The sequence below is a fragment of the Hermetia illucens genome, chromosome 6 (assembly GCF_905115235.1).
Source record: "Hermetia illucens chromosome 6, iHerIll2.2.curated.20191125, whole genome shotgun sequence".
Classification (NCBI taxonomy): domain Eukaryota; kingdom Metazoa; phylum Arthropoda; class Insecta; order Diptera; family Stratiomyidae; genus Hermetia; species Hermetia illucens.
The window spans coordinates 68,738,956-68,758,108 of NC_051854.1; the positions used below are offsets into that span (position 1 = coordinate 68,738,956).

Below are 19,153 nucleotides of genomic sequence, written 5' to 3' on the forward strand. Positions count from 1 at the left end.
TGGTAACTGAGAGTGATATTCCAATTGAATTTTCACTGAGCCTATAATTAAAAATTTGGTGGAAAACTTGCCCTGTTTTCTTGAACTACTAACACCTCATTCTAGGGATAGTTCCCCGGAGTTCACAGGTCCCACTTAATAAGTGAATCTCCGATTTGAGAATATGTTGAAGAATCATAGTTAAATAAACACTCCACTTAGCATCTTCAACATATTCGAAAAACTATTTGTTTATTCTCTTATTGGGTTCTAGTTGCTATGCTTGCAGCGATAGCTCTCTGACTTCAAGAGTAAACATACCATCAAGTTCTTGTACAGACCCGTAACTTATTGTGTCAAGCCACTACATAACTTGACTTAAAACTAGAAAGCAATTTCCGTACAAATAAGCGCCAATAACCCCCAATTTTCGTTTTAGATAGACGTGTGAATTTTCAATTTGATCATATGCCAGCGAGTTAACTAGTCAGATACCAGCAATTTATAACGTCAAGTCCTTAGGAAACCACACTGTGGACGTCAAAATTCACGGTTTAGAGAAAATTGCTTAGAGCAAAATATAAATAACATATCAGCCTGGAAACTCAGTGCTCACACCCGTTCACCTGCGCTCTATGAATTGCAAATGGAGATTGCAGACATTGTAAATAATAAGATTCAAAGCATGCACCTCGGTCCAAACTCAGTTACGATTGATATAAAGTGTCTTGACTATTTAGATTTGAATTGTGTGTAAGAAGGTTGGCGTGGACGTGGCCGCATTGTAAGACTGCGCTAGCCATTGCTAGAGAAGTTTCCTTTCTTGAGGAGTGCAATAGTAAATATTCGCTTGCTGCAAATCATCCATGGTTAATAATGTGAGCTGAACGGTGCAGAATTGGTGCCATTAGTTCTACATGATCACCGGCAAATGTAGGTCTAGAGACAGATGAATGGTGTTTACGCGGAGACACCGTTTGTCCGCTTCAACGTTTGGAAACGCTGCAATGGGAGTCAATCAGCTTCTTCGGGCTTCAGCTTCTTAGATGAAGTTGACGGCGATAACGCGTTGGCTGATGATCTGCTAATGATTGCAGAAACACTTGCATAAAGTCTGTTGAGGTGTTGATTATTATAGATTGCTCGAGTTGCGAAACTATCAGTGGAAGAAAGATACGTGCCTGTATCTTACACTACTCGTCCTAATTTGTTGAAGTTCAACAAGCCGATCTTGACATTTAAGGATTGATGATTAACTATTAGGAAAATTATGGAGAATATTAACCTTTAGTTATCAACTGAATAAAGATATTTGTAGACGACTTGCTTAGATAAAAGGTGGTTTTCAATGAAGCACTGGCGTTGTTTGGGAATATTCAAAAGAAGAAACCAATTCCATCCCCAGAATCAATTTACCTATATTAAAGCCCACGTAAATATGAAGACCAATGAGTTTTGCGACCAATTGATCCTCGATGTTGATGAGTTATGTTAAAATGAGTAATTAAGATGTGTAAGATAACTTGGTGGTCAAAGGGTAGTGTAGGTCCCAGGGCGAACCGTGAATTGGTACCCACGATGGAGCATAAAACCTGGGAAACGCCTGCTGAACCAACGCCGACAGCTCTACTGCTAAACCCTATCTCCAGGTGGTGACCGTCGGGAGCTCTTTGTTAACGAAAAGCTGCAGACGGAGAACGATGAAGGCGAGCCTCCCGCGCCTAAAAACGGGACAAATTGTATCAACTGGTCCTCCAGGTTGGGGGTTGGGTAGGGCTGGTAACCGTACACGAAAAACAACTTGTTACGAAACCACAACAGGAGCCTCGGACCGGACGGATTACACAATGACGAACCCGGCAACGACAAAGGAATAACGATTTAGGCATTTTCTCATGGAACGTGCGCTCCATGTACAGAGATAAAGCTACTGATCAGCTAGCCGATACCTTGTCTCAACAGTGTTGCAGTAGATGCGTTGGACAGGGACCGGTTTCCTCGAGAAGAGTCGCTACACCATACATTATAATGGCCATCCAATAAACCATTTGCTCGGAGTAGGTTTTCTAGTCAGCCAGAAAATGTAACCTTCTGTTATCAGCTTTTATAAACATTCACGCTGCTACAGAGGAGACTGCAGATTCGAAGAAGGATATCTTTTACGAAGCAGCAGAACAAACCCTCGAACACACCACCTAGAATCCCCTCTGGCAATCAGGTGAGAGTTAATACCTATAAGAGGTAAATAGATGCCGCAATAACCGCAGTCAACCGAGGTCCTGTAGATGAAGCATCAACAAATGATCTTCACAATCACCTGAAGAACATTATAATTGATACGACCACAAAAATACTTGGCCCCAGCCGCAAAAGGAGTCAGAACGGCTGGTTTGATGATGAATGTAAGCTAGCAATGGAACGGAAGAATGCCGCATATCGAGTAATATTGTATTCTCAAAGAACGCGGGCATACCTCCGTCGAGCGGAGAAGCGACTTCATAGACGGAAAAAGGAAGCCTGGAAGAAATAACAGGTCTGTGAACTCGAAAAGTACAGGGAGCAACCGCACCAGGCGCGGAAGTTTTACCAACAAGTCAGCAGGATGAAGCCTAATACACCTCGATGCTCATACTGTCGAGACAAAGAGGGAAATTTGATTTCCGACAGAATGCGCGTATTGGAGTGATGGGTCGAGTACTTTGATGAACTACTGAACAACCAGAACATCGGCGAGTTGGAGGTCCCGCCAACTGAAGACGACGAATTGGTTAAATATGGAGGCGACCAGTTACACCAAATGGTTCATCAACTTGTGCTCAAGGTATGGGACAGCGAATCAATGCCTGACGATTGGCAACGAGGCATTCTCTGTCTCATGCATTAAAAGGGAGATATCACACAGTGCAGCAATTATAGATGTATCACGTTGCTGAGTACCATCTATAAGATATTCTCCACTATCTTGCGAGGCCGGATAGCCCCATACGATCAGAACATCATTGGCCCATACCAAAGAGGCTTCACTCCAGGCAAATCAGCAACAGATCAGATTTTCACTCTGCGGCAAGCGATGGAAAAACTGTTGGAATATGGACAACAGTTGCATCATCTGTTCATCGACTTTAAAGCCGCCTATGATAGCATAGCCAGGGTAACACTGTACACGGCCATGAGAGAATTCGGTATCCCGACGAAATTGATAAGACTGACTAGGCTGATCCTGACCAATGTGCGAGGCCAGATAAAAGCAGCAGGATCATTCTCGAGACCATTCGATGCCCTATCATGCGCCCTCTTTAGCCTGGCCCTGGAGAAAGTGATCCGTCATGCTGAAGTGAATGCGAGGGGTATGATCCTCTTTAAATTCACCCAACTACTGGCTTATGCTGACGATATCGACATCATGGGAAGAACGACCCGAGACGTACAAACTGCCTTCATCCAGATCGAGCAGGCGATAATCGGCGCGAGATCTTGGGCTGCGAAGGCAGACAAAGTATATGGTGGCAATGTCAGCACCGAAAACAAACCAACCAACAACATCAAACCTCACTGGTCAAACGGGAAGAATAAATATAGGAGAATACAACTTTGAGATCGTTGATAATTTCTCCCATCTAGGGTCAAAAATCATAACCGATAACAGCTACGATGATGATATGGTTGTTGGCAGCCAACAGAGCCTATTTCAGCTTACAAAAACTGTTCGGCCCGAAACGTCTCACCATAGGGTAAAAGCTCTTGCCAGTCGTTATCTATTCCTCGGAAACTTGGGTTCTTAGCAACAAAAATTGCGAACTCTTGGCGGCGTTCGAGAGAAGAATCCTCCGAAGAATTTTTGGCCCCCTGCATGAGGATGGACGATTCCGTAGCCTACACAATGACGAAATCTATGAGCGATACCATGACCGTCCGGTTGTGGATAAAATCCGGCTCAATAGGTTACGGTGGGCGGGTCACGTAATCCGTATGGATGAGGATGATCCCACCCGGAACGTCTATAAGGGCAATATCTACGATAGAAAAAGAAGACGAGGCAGACCCTGCCTGAGATAGAGCGATGGTGTAGGTGAGGATGCCAGACAGCTTTTGGGGATATCGAATTGGTGGACCTCGACGCAAAACCGGGATGTCTGGAGTTCCTTATTAAGACAGGTCTAGACCGGATACCGGTTGTTGCGCCGTTGATGATAATGTTGATGTTTCATCATCAACTTAAAACATACAAACATTGGTCGAATTAAAGAGGTTTTAAAACGAAGAGCTCACATGTTTGTTTAAAAGATTGCATTTTTGCTCGAAGTTAGTGACCTTATTTGCCATAAACGTTTAATCTGCTGAGAGCGGAATATGATTTTTAACAACTGTTAATTTTAATTTGTTCTCATTAGCAGGAAGTGAAGATAAGCTGAACTTTTTCAAATTTGTCAAACTTTGTCCATTTATCAAGTGATGGAATTAGATACGGAATTACGATAGAAAAAAATCGTCGCCCTAGGTGCATAAAAGGGGAGATGAAGTTTGCCAGGCACTCATTGGTGGGGTATAGTGCTTCCACCACACCTACGCACGATTATTCACCGATCACCGAAAAGCGCTTCCGCCCCCCAGGATTCCCGAGATTCCCGCACTCCTAGGCTTCTGTTTAGGGCCAAGTGCTCTTAGGACGATCCACCCATCGACTATCTTGGCAGAGTGATTTCCTTTGCATAGTGTAGCCAACAAACCAATATTCGCCCTCCATAAAGTGCGACCTAACCACTGCAATTCTCGCCTTCCAATCATATCGCTTACGGGTGACATCACTCCAGTTTTTGCGTTTGAAATAGTATCAGGCCAGCGTTCTCCAGTGACACGTCGCAGACAGGTGTTCCAGAAGGCTTTGAGCGACATTGCTAGTCACCTTCCATGTGTTACTTCCATATAGCAAACCAGAAGAAACGCTAGCATAGATGAGTCTAAACTTGATCTTGGTGTTGAAATTACTACATTTCCAGATTCTAGACAAAGTAGCGAAAGTGAATCTAGCGCTTTTAATGCGTCGGGCGTCATTTAGTTTGGTGCCATCGTCGCCAGAAACTACGTTGATGAAGGTGCAGATACCGAGAGTGTAATGAGCCATGACAGTGAGAACCTTGGTTTTGTTGGTGTTTATATCGAGTCCGACTTTACCTGCCTCTCTTTCCAAATCCAGAGCTATTTGCCCAAAGTAATTAGAAGAAATGATAATAGGTATTAATTTCTCCTGTAAGAGCATATCAGATACATTCCTTCTTCATGACGTTGAGAGCTTTCTCGAAATCGGGGAGCAAATGAAGCATGCACTGTTCCATGCAGGAGAATCCAGAATGCTTGGATTTCAGAACTGTTTTAGCTGTTATCTTTGCGACGACAAGGAGCACGCAGGTATCCATCGTGGATGGCGTGCCTGCGTACACTCTAACACATAGATCGCTGAAATGGAACGAAACAGTGGAATATATACCTTAGCAGTTGTACTGGAAAATTTACCCTCTCAGGAGGTCGGCCCTACGGATTCTGGGGATTACCTTTTATTGCATTCGATCGACACTTTTTGTTCGAATCATACAAAATAACATAATAGCAGTTCAGCTAAAATTAATAAGTGCATCGACACATTGGTCTACTTTCGCAACGTCAACATAATAGCAGTTCAAAGAAAGAGTGCTGAACATGCGCTTGTGCCAGAAACGAATCAATAGGTCATGCAAACAGAAATGTGTCAATTGTAAATTGCTAAATGGTCATGTAAACAAAAATGTGTAAATTGTAAATTGCTTAGTTATAAGATTTCTTTTATAAAAACGAAGTGATAGTAATAAACTCGGCGACTAGCCAAGGAAAAGTGAAACCAGTAGTTTCTTCTTGTTTTCTTCAGCGTACAATAATTTGAGGATTATTGTACCTATCCCGGCAGCCATCAACAATTTTAGGATTGTTGACTAGATCCCAATTATGGATTGATATCTGCCCATTTTTTACATGGTCCTTCGAGCCGGATATCTGGTCGAGCCAATATTTTCAGACATCCTACACACTCAGTCATTCGCATACTACAACGGCTCCGGGACAGCGTCCACAGCAAACGTTCGGAACTTCAAGAGGGATTCGAGGACGCGATACAACTTACAATACTTTCAACACCGAGAGGAGACGCTAAAGCGAGCATGGGCGATCTGCGAAGCCTTGCACGGAAGGGTGAAGACCGTGAGGGCTCAGGATGCAGTACTACTTGCGCAGTACATGAAAGAGTACGAGGAGGTCGAGGATGCCTGGGGCGAATGTTCAGTGGTATTCCGTCAAAACATTGCCAGTTACCTAGCTGCGGAGAGCAGGCAACGTCCAGCAGTTCAAGAGGCCCCAGATGCAGGCGAAAACGTAGTCAGGCTGGAAAGGATTAAAATACCCAGCTACAGCGGCGACTTCACTCAGTGGGCAGCATTCCATGACTTATTCAAGGTCATGGTGCACGACAACAAACATTTAAGTGGTGTACAAAAGCTTCAGTATCTTCGTGTGTCGGTCAACGGTGAGGCAGAACAATTGATACGCCACCTCACTTTAACAGAGACTAATTATGCGCCAGCATGGAATTTACTGAAGGAGCGATACAACAATAAGAGGGCCATCGGGAATGCCTACATGAAAGGCATATGGAGTTTACCGACTAGCACTCCGGCTAGTGCAATAGGTATCAAGCGAATATTGGACACGACCGAACAATTCCGTGCCAATACTGAATCATTGGGAGCAGATTTAGTCGACCTAATCATGGTGTTCATCCTGCAACAAAAATTGGACAATGAAAGTAATTCGGAATGGCAGAAATTTATTGGTTCTTCGAACGAGATACCAACTTTGAATCAATTCACGAGCTTCTTGCATCAACGGTTCACAATACTGGAAGCAGTACAGCTTACCGAACGCAAGACGGTGAAAGTAGGGGCACACCAGCACAAGCAACGGGAGCCGTCTGCCGAGTATGCCAGGGCGATCATCGAATTTCGCAATGCGACACATTTCTGAAATCAGACATAACCAGACGACGAGAGTTGGTAGCATCTTTGCGGCTGTGCTACAATTGCTTGCACGAGGCTCATACAGTCAGGAACTGCCCATCACGTAAAGGGTGCAAACTGTGTGGAAAAAGGCATAACTCAATGTTACACCAGGCATCGTCGAATAGAGCTGCATCTTCAGCTTTGCCGAATCCAAAACAACAAGTCTCATCGCTGAATGCTATCAACAGTGGCGTCGACATTACGGCTGTTCTATTGGCTACAGCAAGGATTCGGGTAAAGGACAATCAAGGAACGTTCATTCTTTTGCGTGCATTGGTCGATCAAGGGTCCCAGCGTTCGTTCATCAGTGAAGCTGCGGCGCAACTCTTACGGCTATGCAAAGAGAAATGGTCGACAAGGTGTTTCAATTTATCTCTTGTCGTAGTAAACCATATAACGGACAAGATTCCCCAGTCCAAGACACCATGCAAGATAACTGAATTGAGACAGGAGGACTTAGCTGATTCATCGTATAACATTCCGGGGAAGATCGATGTCCTCCTGGGTGCTGACGTTTATGGCGATCTATTGGAAAAGGGCGTAATCCGGATAAAGAATACCAAAGTTTTGGCTCAAAAAACCAAAATCGGTTGGATCCTGTCCGGGCCTGTCAACCAAGTAACACGAGCATCAGAACCTTCCATCAGTATGGTTAGCATCGAACAGCTAGATGCTGACATACGAAAATTATGGGAACAGGAAGAGTTACCACAAGAGCGAATCCTCACGCTAGAGAAAGCAGACTGCGAGAGGCAGTTCATCCGAACTACTAAGAGGGATCCAAAGTCAGGCCGATACATAGTCAGGCTGCCGATTAAGCCTGATATGAACCCCTCCATCCTGCTGCATCCGTCATTAAAAGACGCTCTCATACGCCTCCGCCAGACAGAGGCAAAACTCGAACGGAATCCAGAGCTCAAAGCGCAGTACAATGCATTCCTAAAGGGATATCTGGAATTGGGACATATGAGCGAGGTCCCGTCTGCAGAAATATTTTGCAAACACTCATACTACTTGCCACATCATGCTGTAGTTAAAGAGGACAGCACAACTACGAAAGTTCGCGTCGTATTCAATGCGTCCCATAAAACTTCCTCCGGCACCTCGTTGAACGATATCCTAATGGTGGAACCAAATACGCAATACACCATCTTTGAAATATTGCTGCGGTGGAGGAGGCATAAATACGCATTGGCTGCTGACATTGAGAAGATGTACCGACAGATACTCGTGGACAGTCGAGACTGCGACTTACTGCGAATTGTTTGGAGACCAGAACCCCAGGGTCCAATAAAGCACTACCGGCTAAACACAGTAACTTATGGCACCGCCAGTGCTCCCTTCCAAGCAATACGTACCCTACAACAGGTCGCTGAAGTCGAGCAATTCACGTCACCATCAGCAAGTGAAAGCATCAAAAAGGACTTCTATGTAGATGACTTGCTGACCGGATCCTCGACCATAGAAGGTGCAGCGAAATTGCAAAACGATATTGTGAACGTTCTCAAAAAAGCTGGATTTAACATTCGAAAATGGTCCACGAATTATGAGGAGGTTCTGAAACATGTAAGCACCGCTGACCGGGAAACGTCTGACGTAGTCAACATCAATCTAGAAAACACCGTCAAGACATTGGGTTTGCAATGGATTCCTAAAGACGACATATTCACCTTTAAAGTGAAACTGCCTTATATCTCAGCGAACGAGCCAGTTACGAAACGAATAATTACATCCAATGCTGCAAGATTATTCGATCCGCTTGGTTGGATCCAGCCCATCATAATAGTTAGCAAGATATTTATCCAAAGGTTGTGGCTACAGAAATTAGCTTGGGATAAGCCCGTACCTGACCAGTTGAAAATCGAGTGGCTGACCTACATGAAGGAGTGGCCAGCGTTATCAAAACTTAAAATACCAAGATACATACAGACGTCTGATCGCTGCAAGGTAGAACTTCATGGTTTCTGCGACGCGTCAATGGCAGCTTTTGCAGCGGTGATTTACGATCGAGTAATACATCCGGATGGCACGGTATCTGCGAACATATTAACATCGAAATCGAAAGTGGCACCTTTAAAGGTACAGTCAGTACCCCGGCTAGAATTGAACGGTGCCGTCCTACTATGCAGATTGATGAAACACGTGAAACAAGCCAGCGAATTCCCTGCCGACACAGCTGAATTTTACTGGACGGATTCGACCATTGTCCTCGCTTGGTTGAGTGATCACCCAGCCAGGTGGAAAACGTTCGTCGCAAATAGGATAAGCGAAATCCAGCAACTCTAGTCAATGGAGACACGTCGATACAGAGTGGAACCCGGCAGACATAGCGTCACGGGGAGTGACTGCTTCTCAACTCCTCAAAAGCGATTTATGGTGGAACGGACCCGAGTGGCTGCAACACAAACCAATCAATTACTCGTCAAGGGCAATCGACATTACCACGACACTCGAGACGAAGCCTGAGACCTCCTGCAAAGTTGCGAAGGTTGCGAAGTTCACGTTCGACGATAGTATACTGGGGAGGTACTCCGACTTCGCAAAACTGATTAGAATTGTGGCATATTGCCTTCGCTTTAAGTCACCAACTATTACAAAACCTGCAACCCTGACAACTTCAGAACTCAACAACGCTGAAATGGCATGTGTACGGCTATCCCAAGCATTATCTTTTAAAGATGAGATAGAAAGGTTGGACAAGGGGCAACCAGTTCCAGCCACTTCAAAATTATTCCAGCTGACACCGTTCACTGATGCTGAGGGGATCCTCAGGGTGGGCGGAAGACTGCGACGCTCACTATTATCGGACGATCGTAAGCACCCAGTGATTCTAAATCCTGACTGCAAGTTGTCCGAATTGATCGTAAGAGCATACCATTTGCGCACCTTGCATGGAGGCAATCAAGTAACCCAAGCAGCAATCAGAAGACAGTACTGGATATTGCAGTCTTCGAAATTGGTAAAAACATGCATCCACAAATGCATAACCTGTTTTAAATCAAACGCAAAGCCAGGAGAACAGTTAATGGGAGCGTTACCTGAAACACGAGTCACCCCTGGAAGAGCCTTCAAAACCTGCGGACTGGATTTTGCCGGACCAATACAACTAAAATGGTCATCGGGCAGAGGCGCTAACACGATGAAATCCTATATAGTCCTCTTTATCTACTTGAAGACCAAAGCCATTCACTTGGAGGTTGTGAGTGATCTCTCTGGACAAGCGTGTCTTGCAGCAATCAAACGATTTGTGTCCCGGCGCGGTTTGTGCTCGGATTTGTATTCTGATTGTGGTACAAATTTCGTAGCAGCCAGTAAAGAAATAAAACACCAGTTCATGCAGATGATGAAAACAGTTCAGTCCACGGTAGCTAGCGACAAAATCACCTGGCACTTCATACCCCCGAGCAGTCCTCATTTCGGAGGATTATGGGAAGCTGGGGTGAAGTCAGTCAAACTGCACCTGCAGAAAGTAATCGGTGACAGCTTGTTAACAATGGAGGAAATGTACACGGTTCTCACCCAGATCGAAGCAGTTCTTAATAGTCGGCCACTCATGCCCATCAGCGACGATGTTAATGATCTGGAAGCACCCACTCCCGCGCATTTTTTGATTGGCGAACCACTCATATCAATCCCGCAAGAAACCCCGAACGAAGAATTAAACCTGCTGAAAAAATGGAAACTGACACAGCAAATTGTAAAACAATTTTGGAACCGGTGGTCAGATGAGTTCATCACAAAGCCGAACATGGAACCCGGACAACTGGTATTAGTCAAGAGCGAGAATTATCCTCCATCAAAGTGGCCATTAGCTCGTATCACTGAGGTTCATCCTGGTGCAGACGGTCTAGTTCGCGTAGCAACAATTAAATTACATGGCCGTATTACCAAGAGACCAATCGTCAAGTTGGCGGCTCTACCTATTGAAGACCACCATCCAGTGAACATTCCAGAGGGTTCTAACGAAAATGAACATGCCTCCGCGAACAAACAGGACAGTCAACCCACTAAAGTCAACCGGAAACGAAGATCTCAGCCAACAATTACAAGAGTTAAATCAAACGATGCAACTTCCGCTTCCCACCACAAAATGATACGACATACCGTGAACAAATTAAATGTCAACTAAATTATGCTAATGCTAATAAATATTAATCAAATATAACAAATTTCTCAATTTTGTAATATGTACTTTAGACATATGTAGGTGGGCGGAATGATATCTGCCCATTTTTTACACTTTTAGTAGGTGTTCGAGGGTTACAAGATCATAACCATCGATCAAAAACGTAATCCAACTAAAAAAATACCACTAATACCGAAGGAAGGAAAACCTAAAACTGAAAAACCAACTAGTAGTGTAGCGAAAACATCTCAAGAAATGGGACATGAGTAACTGTACGCAAAGATCAACAAGCTAGGGAAGCTCAGCTCAAAAACCCAACACAAGTTCACTCCCCCCCCCCTTGTTTTAACAAAGTTGGATTTTTTGGAACTTTCTTTTCCAAAATTGTCCGCTGAGTGGTTAGAGCACGAGGCTATCATACGGGAAGTTGCGGTTCAAATCTCACCGGTAGCAGTGAAATTTGTATCATGATTTGACGTCAGATATCAATCGATTCACAGGTGAATGAATACCTGAATCAAATCGGGGTAATAATCTCGGGCGAGCGCAATGCCGATCACATTGCCTCCTATAGGGTATTTTAATCCTGTAGTGTACCGTTACGGTCTTGAATGAACTGCACTTCAAGGCCCTGATCTAATGGGAATGTTGCGCCAACGATTATTATTATTATTCCAAAATTGCACACTGTGTTAGTGCTTGTATCCGTCTACCTACTTCTAGGATTAACTTAAGGGCGGTTTTCAGGTAAATTTCTAAAATATGGTAATATGCTGTTATTAAGCAGTTATTATTAAGCAGATATTGGAAAAGGATACATTTTAAAGCCTGGACTTCGTATGGATGCACCATTGTAATTTCTTCAGTTTTTTCAGTTGGATAGGTTCTGCGGGCGAGACCTACACTTTTTGGAGCAAAAATAACATCAGTTGCGAAAAGTTCTCATTGAGCCCTCGCATTTGGCACCCCATATGTCGTATTCTGTGAAAAAAGAACCAGTGCAAAATGATGCCATCCGTTGTATGTAAAACGATTCGTAGACTACACATTCGCACCATGCAGACACACGTCCTCATGACAATTAGCCGTTTCCGAGTAAATCAGGTGTGGTGGACAGGCACACAGACGGGCAAACAAACATCGAATCGATTCTAATAAGGCTTTGTTTTACACAAAACCTTGAAAAGGACGGAGAGAAGTAGATTCTTCAGGAATGGAATTTCAATATTTCACTTGAATGTCAATTATTCTCGTTAATTATCATCGTCATCATCTTATTTACACGACTTAAGATGCAGTAAATTCGCGCGAAATTTATAGCAATACAACCTTGGCACTAATAGTCAGATTCCCATGAAACAGGCATACGCGCGATAATGCCTTCTATGCTGGTGCAAAATTTAGTACTTCCAGGATGAACTTAAGGGGACTTTCTAGTAACTTTCTAAAAGTTGGTAATATGCAATTAGTAAGTTTATTTGAGCAGATATTGGACCCTGATTTATTTTTCAGATTTTTGTGTAGTTTCAGAAAATGAGTCCTGTCTCACTTTAAGTGTGCACATTTTGACTCCTCTCTCGCGTACTTTAAAATTCACGTCAAAACTAATATCATTTTCGGAAATTACTAATCGAGGCCCTTCATTCCCATGATTATGTTATATTCAGTAAAAAAAAAATGAAATTTCCCCTTTGCATGAATAGGGAGCCCCCCTTTAAACTCTACCAAAATTTGCCACTCACTGTATGTAATGAATACATCATTACATTTCATAGTTTCGATATTTCCACCAAATTTCGTTCAGACCGGTTTAGCCTTTTTGGAGAAAAGTACGTATGACAAACAGACACTGGTAGAATGGCAGAAACGATGGGACGAGAGCAAGAAAGGACGCTGGGGTCATAGGTTGATACCGAACGTCGAAAGCAGGACTAAACGGAGGTATGGTAACGTAGGCTATGATTCGACATAGTTTCTAGGCGGACATGGTGGTTATCGAGGGTACCTCCACCCATTGGGTCATGGGGATTCTCCGAAATTCCCGATTTGCTAGTACGTAACAGAGGATGCGGAGCAACATACAGAACGAAAATTAAAGCGGTAGCCAATATCCACTTATCAGCGGAAAACATAATGGAGAATATGTTAAGTTCGATTGAGGTGGAATAAGCAATAAAAATTATCCACGGAATGCTAAGCCAGGAGGGGTTTAGAAGGAAGAAAGAGAGGGAGAGGATTACCATCACCAAGAACAGTTACATACTGATCTAGTTCCCCGACGAACTATCATATGACACTCTCGAGGGGAGAGTGGATGGAGAAGGAGGTGCTTTTAGTGGGTAAAAGTTCCACACAACCGAGTGGCAGTACTCATCGGTAACTTTTGAAGCTTTCCACCTACCATAAAAAAAGACAGACAGTGAATCAATTTTAATAAGGTTTTGTTTTACACAAAACGTTAAAAAAAGATTTCGTTCGACTCTTCCAGTTCATCAGAAGCTTCTTCGGTTCAGGAAGTCACTTCAACGCAAAATATTGGGACAACAACATCCAGGGGCACAGCTTTATTGGAAACGAAACGAGCATTAAAGAGCACTTTTCACTCCGGCGGTAAGCATACATACGGGCTGACTGACGTAACACCCGATGTCATTGACTTCTTCGTAACTAAGGGAATCTCAGACAAAAACATTCCGTCCCTCGACTATGGAAAGTGACCGAAGTTATAATGGTCCCCAAACCAGGGAAGGAGCCAAGAAGAGTCGAATCGTATCGCCTAACATCGCTACTTCTTACTACAGCCAAGCTATTTGAAGGGTTTCTCCTTAAGAGACTGAAGCAAATTGTTAATCGAAACCTAATGCCACCTCACCAATTCGATTTCCGCGAAAAGCATTCCACAATTGAAGAAATGCATAAGATAACTAATCTGATAAAAAATCTCCACGCCCAGATGGCATAATGCCAGCCATGCTACAGAAGCAGCAGGATAGGGTTGTGCCGTGGCTTGTTGAGATTTACCGGAGCTGCATCACTTTAGGATACGTACCATAGTCCTGGAGGCGCGCACGAGTGGTTTTCATACCGAAAGCGGGCAGGCGCGGTCATGAGTCCGCGAAGGACTTTCGGCCAATCAGTCTGACCTCTTTCGTGCTGGAGACCCTAGAACGCGTCCTGGACATTCACTTAAGGACGATTATGGAGAGAACGCCCTTCGCTAAGTCCTAGCATGCCTACCTCAAAGGAAAATCCACAGAAACCGCCCCCCACGAGGTAATTGGCACGGTTGAGCGGTCGCTGCAGTACAAGCAGTATACCCTTGCTGCCTTCTCGTATATAGAGGGAACTTTCAACAACGTTAGTACCAACGCCATCAAGGAAGCGTTGACCGGTATTGGATTGGAGGTGTATCTCACGCATTGGATTATATCCATGCTGAGTACCAGGATAATCCAGTCCGATTTAGGAGGCAACCACTTGACCAGAGTCGTGAACAGAGGCACGCCCCAGGGTGGCGCCATCTCACCGGTGTTCTGGTTAATAGTAATGGACAAAATGTTACGTACATTGGACAGCAGCGGGATTAAGGTGGTGGCGTATGCCAACGACTTGGTGATATTAGTATCAGGGATGTTTCTGTCCATTATGAGCGACATCATGGAAGGAGCGTTGCGAAAGGTGTGCCTATGGGCCGCAAGATGCGGACTCAACATAAACCCAACCAAAACGCAGCTGATGCTACTCACCACCAAGACAAGGATACCTGAATTTCATCTACCACGGCTGAATGAACAAAGATTGGTTCTTTCCTCTAATGTAAAGTATCTGGGTGTAATCCTGGATCCTAAACTAAATTGGAGGTTGAACATAGAACTGAGGGTTAAGAAGGCCTGTATAGCCTTCTATGCCTGTAAGAGAACCTTTGCAAAGAAATGGGGTCTCCGGCCGAAGATGGTTCTCTGGATGTACACCGCTGTAGCGCGTCCGATCCTGACGTACGGGGCTCTGTTGTATGGTGGCAGGCTTTGAAGAAGAAATACAATAGAACGAAGCTTAATAGGATTCAAAGAACCGCGTGTGCAGGTGCTACGGGAGCTCTGCGGCCCTGCCCGGCAGATGCTCTCAGTGTACTCCTGCATCTCCTCCCCCTAGACCTCCACATCAAATATGTTGCAGCGTGCAGTGCCGTCAGACTACGTGAGTCCGGATGCTGGACAGGAAAGTCTTACGGCCACAGCAACATCCTAGATGAAATACCTCGAGGAATCTGGGCATCCCCCACGGACTATGTCACACGCATGCTGAACTTCACGAGAAGCTTTGCTGTGGACCTTCCAACCAGGACAAAGTGGAAGACCGGCGGCGTGTTGCAAGACTATGACACGGTATTCTTTATGGACGGATCAAAGATGGCCTATGGAGTTGGCGCGGGGGTTTTCTCGAATGCAAACGGTGTCTCCCAGGTTTCTCCAGTGTATTCCAGGCGGAAGTACTGGCGATATTGGAAGTCTGTCGATGGCTGGAGCGTGATTCGAGCCCCAAGCGTAACATAGCCATTCTGACCGACAGCCAAGCGGCCATCAAGGCCTTGTACTCAACGACGACATCTTTCAGGCTAGTGGGGCAGTGCAGAGACGCGCTCAACTATCTAAGCGGCACGCTCCTCTGGGTTCCCGGGCATAGGAACATAGAGGGGAATGAGCGGGCTGACGGATTGGCCAGACAAGGCTCTGCTCTTGCCAGTCCCTCGGGGAATACAGTCGGTGTTCCGCTGGCGGCTGTCGGGGGCCGAGTCTACTCGCACTGCCTAGCAGCCGCGGGCCTGAGATGGCGAAGGCTTACAAGCTGTGCCAAGTCAAGAAGAATTTGGCTCGCTTATAACATAGAGCGATCACGAGAGCTCTTGTGCCAGACGCGTGCAAATGCATTGAAGATTACCGCGGTCTGCACGGGGCACTGGCCCATAGGGGACCATGCCGCTACGCTCGGCTTACCCCACAATTCGCATTGCCGAAGCTGCGGAGAAGGAAGGGAAATCCTCATGCACTTTCTTTGCGATTACCCAGCTCTGGCTCGAGTCAGGCTGCGGACACTGGGTAAACCATTCTTTGGGGACCTCAAAGAGATTTCTAGCTGGATTGTCGGAGAGCTGCTTTCCTTCGTGAACACTACGGGTTGGCTCTGAAGATCCGAGCCGACTGGACTCTGCTTCCCTGTTACCATAACAATAGTCACGGTCTTAGGAGTTTGTGGCATCAAAACGGCGCACTAAAGCGCTAATTGGGCTCCTCGGAGCAGCTACTGATACCTACCTACCTACCTACCTACCTGATAAAAAAGGGAATGAATCAAGTGTGCTGAGCTATTTTTCTCGATGTCGTCCAGGCATTTGACAAGGTGTGATAGTAAGGGCTGTAGTATAAATTACATATGGACCTCTCAGAAAAATGTTTCGATATCTTAAAATAATACGTATCAAAGCGCCTATTCAGTGTGAAGTGCGAAGGAACCTACATACTCTAAACTGAAAAAAATGCGGCTGGTATACCCCAAGGCAGTGTGTTGGGCCCAACACAGCTCTTTTTGTATACCAATGATATACGTTGCTGTGAAGAAGCCAAAATAGCGACATTTGCGAACGATACTGCTATTCTTACCTCGGGTAATACTACGGAAGAATCAAAAATAGAGCTACAAACAGCTATTGACAACATTGTGGAATGGACCAAGAAATGGAAAATAAAATTAAATGAAAGCAATTCACAAACAAAAAAAAAGATATTCCAGCTAAAGTCATCATAAACAGATAAGTTGTCCACAGGCGAGGAGGTCAAATATTTAGTATAACACTCGATGTTAAGCTCAGCTGGAAAGGACACATCCTAAAGAGAAGGACGACCTAAATGCCTGATACAGACAAAAGTACTGGTTGTTGAAGAACGGTTGATTGGTGAAATCATTAAAGACCAAGCAATTAAGCATAGCCACCGACTAGGATCACATGAAAATAAGAAAGATCGAATGATATCTTGAATATGAGATGACTGAAAACAATTAAGCCAATTACTAACATAAAGAATGCCTAATGTTATAAGCTACTGAAGAGCAGCCAGTTTCTCACTGAAGCCAATTATAGTGCTGGGGTTCACTACAGGGTCTTCTCCCAATAAAACCGAAACTTAAATAAGCAAAGAAAACTGCTTGATGGGAAAATCTCAGTCGTAGCCTGAAGAAAGGTGTTCTTAAGGGCTCGTCAAACTATCTGTCGCGAACTCTGTATTATGAAATATTGCATCAACCTAGTCAAGCAGCAAGCGGTTTACCGCGACGGACCACTCTTGTCCGCGGCAAACTGAGGATACGTTGTGAAAAATTATAGAGTGCGACGGATAGCAAAAATGGATACTGAAGAAAAGTAGTCGTTTTTCTTCATCGGATATCATCTTGGAAACAAAATTAGTAGTAGTGTACATTCAATCACTTCTGTTAGCTATCAGTCTGCACAGTCTGCGTATTATTTGACATCACCTATCCGCGACGAATTGCGATGCGCAAGCCCTTTAGTGGGTAAAAATCGCCACTATCAACGATTGTGAACCCTGGGGTTAGTCTTCTGAAGATTTCCATCTATTAAAAAGAAAATAAAGCGATAGAAAATTCTTTTCTTCTCAACGATATATACATATATATATATATATCACTGCGCAGTGGAAAAAGCAAAAGTTGGTGTTGCTTCCGAAGCCTGGCAAGCCACCTGGAAACCCAGCATCGTATCGTCCTACTTGCCTGTTGGATACAATGGGGAAGATGATGGAGAGAGTTATCTACAACAGACTCCTGCCCATCGTCGAAACCAGCAATGGTCTGTCGGAACACCAGTTTGGTTTCCGACGCGCCCACTCTACGGTAGACGCAATTGGCATGTTGGTAAACCAGGCAAAAGGTGCACTGATTTCTGGCGGCTGCTATGCCGTGGTGGCGTTGGATGTCAAAAACGCATTCAACTCGGCCAACTGGAATAGAATTAAAGGGGCGTCGACTGACATAGGTGTCCCCGGATATTTAGTGAATTTGGTGGAAAACTACCTCTCAGAGGGGACTCCCTGGTACGGGACGAATGAGGCCCCCAAGGAATATATTATCAGAGCCGGGGTACCACAGGGATCGGTACTTGGTCCCCTGTTGTTGAATATCATGTGTAAAGGGGTGTTTGCTCTTCCCGTCCCAGAGGGGACTACGATTGTCGGCTTTGCTGATGACCTAGCTGTGGTTGTTGCACCAAAACACCCAGAAGATGTGGAGGTTTACGCGACGGAAACCGTGAGAGCGGTAAAGTCCTGGCTAGAAAAGGCCGGGCTGACCTTGGCGAACGCGAAAACGGAAGCGGTCTTAATAACGAACCGCAGGAAAAATAACACTGTGAAAGTGGAGGTCGGTGGACATATGGTCGTATCAAAGCCGGCTATTAAATACCTGAGGGTAATAATTGACACCAAATTGAGTTTTAGGGAACACCTAGAGTATGCATCCCTAAAGGGAGCCGGTGCCACCACGACACTTGCAAAAATGTTGCCAAATATTGGTGGACCGAAACATTGCCGGAGGTTGGTGCTAGCCGGAGTGGTGCGCTCCATCCTGGTCTACTCGTCGCCTGTGTGGGCAGAGGCGCTTGCAAACTCTCAGAGACTGAAGCAGGTGAACTCGGTTTACCGGTGGATGGCTTTGAGGGTTTGCAGTGCTTTTAGAACCACATCAGATGAGGCAGTATTGGTGGTGGCAGGCATGATCCCGGTTGACATCCTGGCCAAAGAAATGAGTGTCCTGTACAATGCAAGGCGTATGGAGGGGCATGCACAGCGTAGAAATGCGGCAAGGTCAAAGTCGCTTGATCTCTGATAACGCAGATGGGACGAGTCTACGAAAGGTCGGTGGATGCACAGGCTCATTCCCAACTATTAGGTTGTGG

The 19,153-nt window shown here is 45.0% G+C and overlaps 3 protein-coding genes across 3 annotated transcripts; all 3 read left to right on the forward strand.

Moving 5' to 3' along the window:
• Positions 1-6,243: 6,243 nt before the first annotated feature.
• On the forward strand, positions 6,244-7,026 carry LOC119660034. The gene has a single exon (XM_038068413.1). The coding sequence runs from the start codon at positions 6,244-6,246 to the stop codon at positions 7,024-7,026; it is 783 nt and encodes a 260-aa protein (XP_037924341.1).
• Positions 7,027-7,160: 134 nt separating this feature from the next.
• LOC119660035 lies at positions 7,161-9,347 on the forward strand. Its single transcript, XM_038068414.1, has one exon. The coding sequence runs from the start codon at positions 7,161-7,163 to the stop codon at positions 9,345-9,347; it is 2,187 nt and encodes a 728-aa protein (XP_037924342.1).
• A 739-nt stretch (positions 9,348-10,086) lies between these two features.
• On the forward strand, positions 10,087-11,190 carry LOC119660036. The gene has a single exon (XM_038068415.1). It carries the CDS (start codon positions 10,087-10,089, stop codon positions 11,188-11,190), a length of 1,104 nt encoding a protein of 367 aa, XP_037924343.1.
• The last annotated feature ends 7,963 nt before the right edge of the window (positions 11,191-19,153 follow it).

What these genes read in the sequence shown, in the direction of transcription:
- LOC119660034 (XM_038068413.1), top strand. Translation starts at nt 6,244, where the DNA reads ATGAAAGAGTACGAGGAGGTCGAGGATGCCTGGGGCGAATGTTCAGTG.
- LOC119660036 (XM_038068415.1), top strand. Translation starts at nt 10,087, where the DNA reads ATGGGAGCGTTACCTGAAACACGAGTCACCCCTGGAAGAGCCTTCAAA.
- LOC119660035 (XM_038068414.1), top strand. Translation starts at nt 7,161, where the DNA reads ATGTTACACCAGGCATCGTCGAATAGAGCTGCATCTTCAGCTTTGCCG.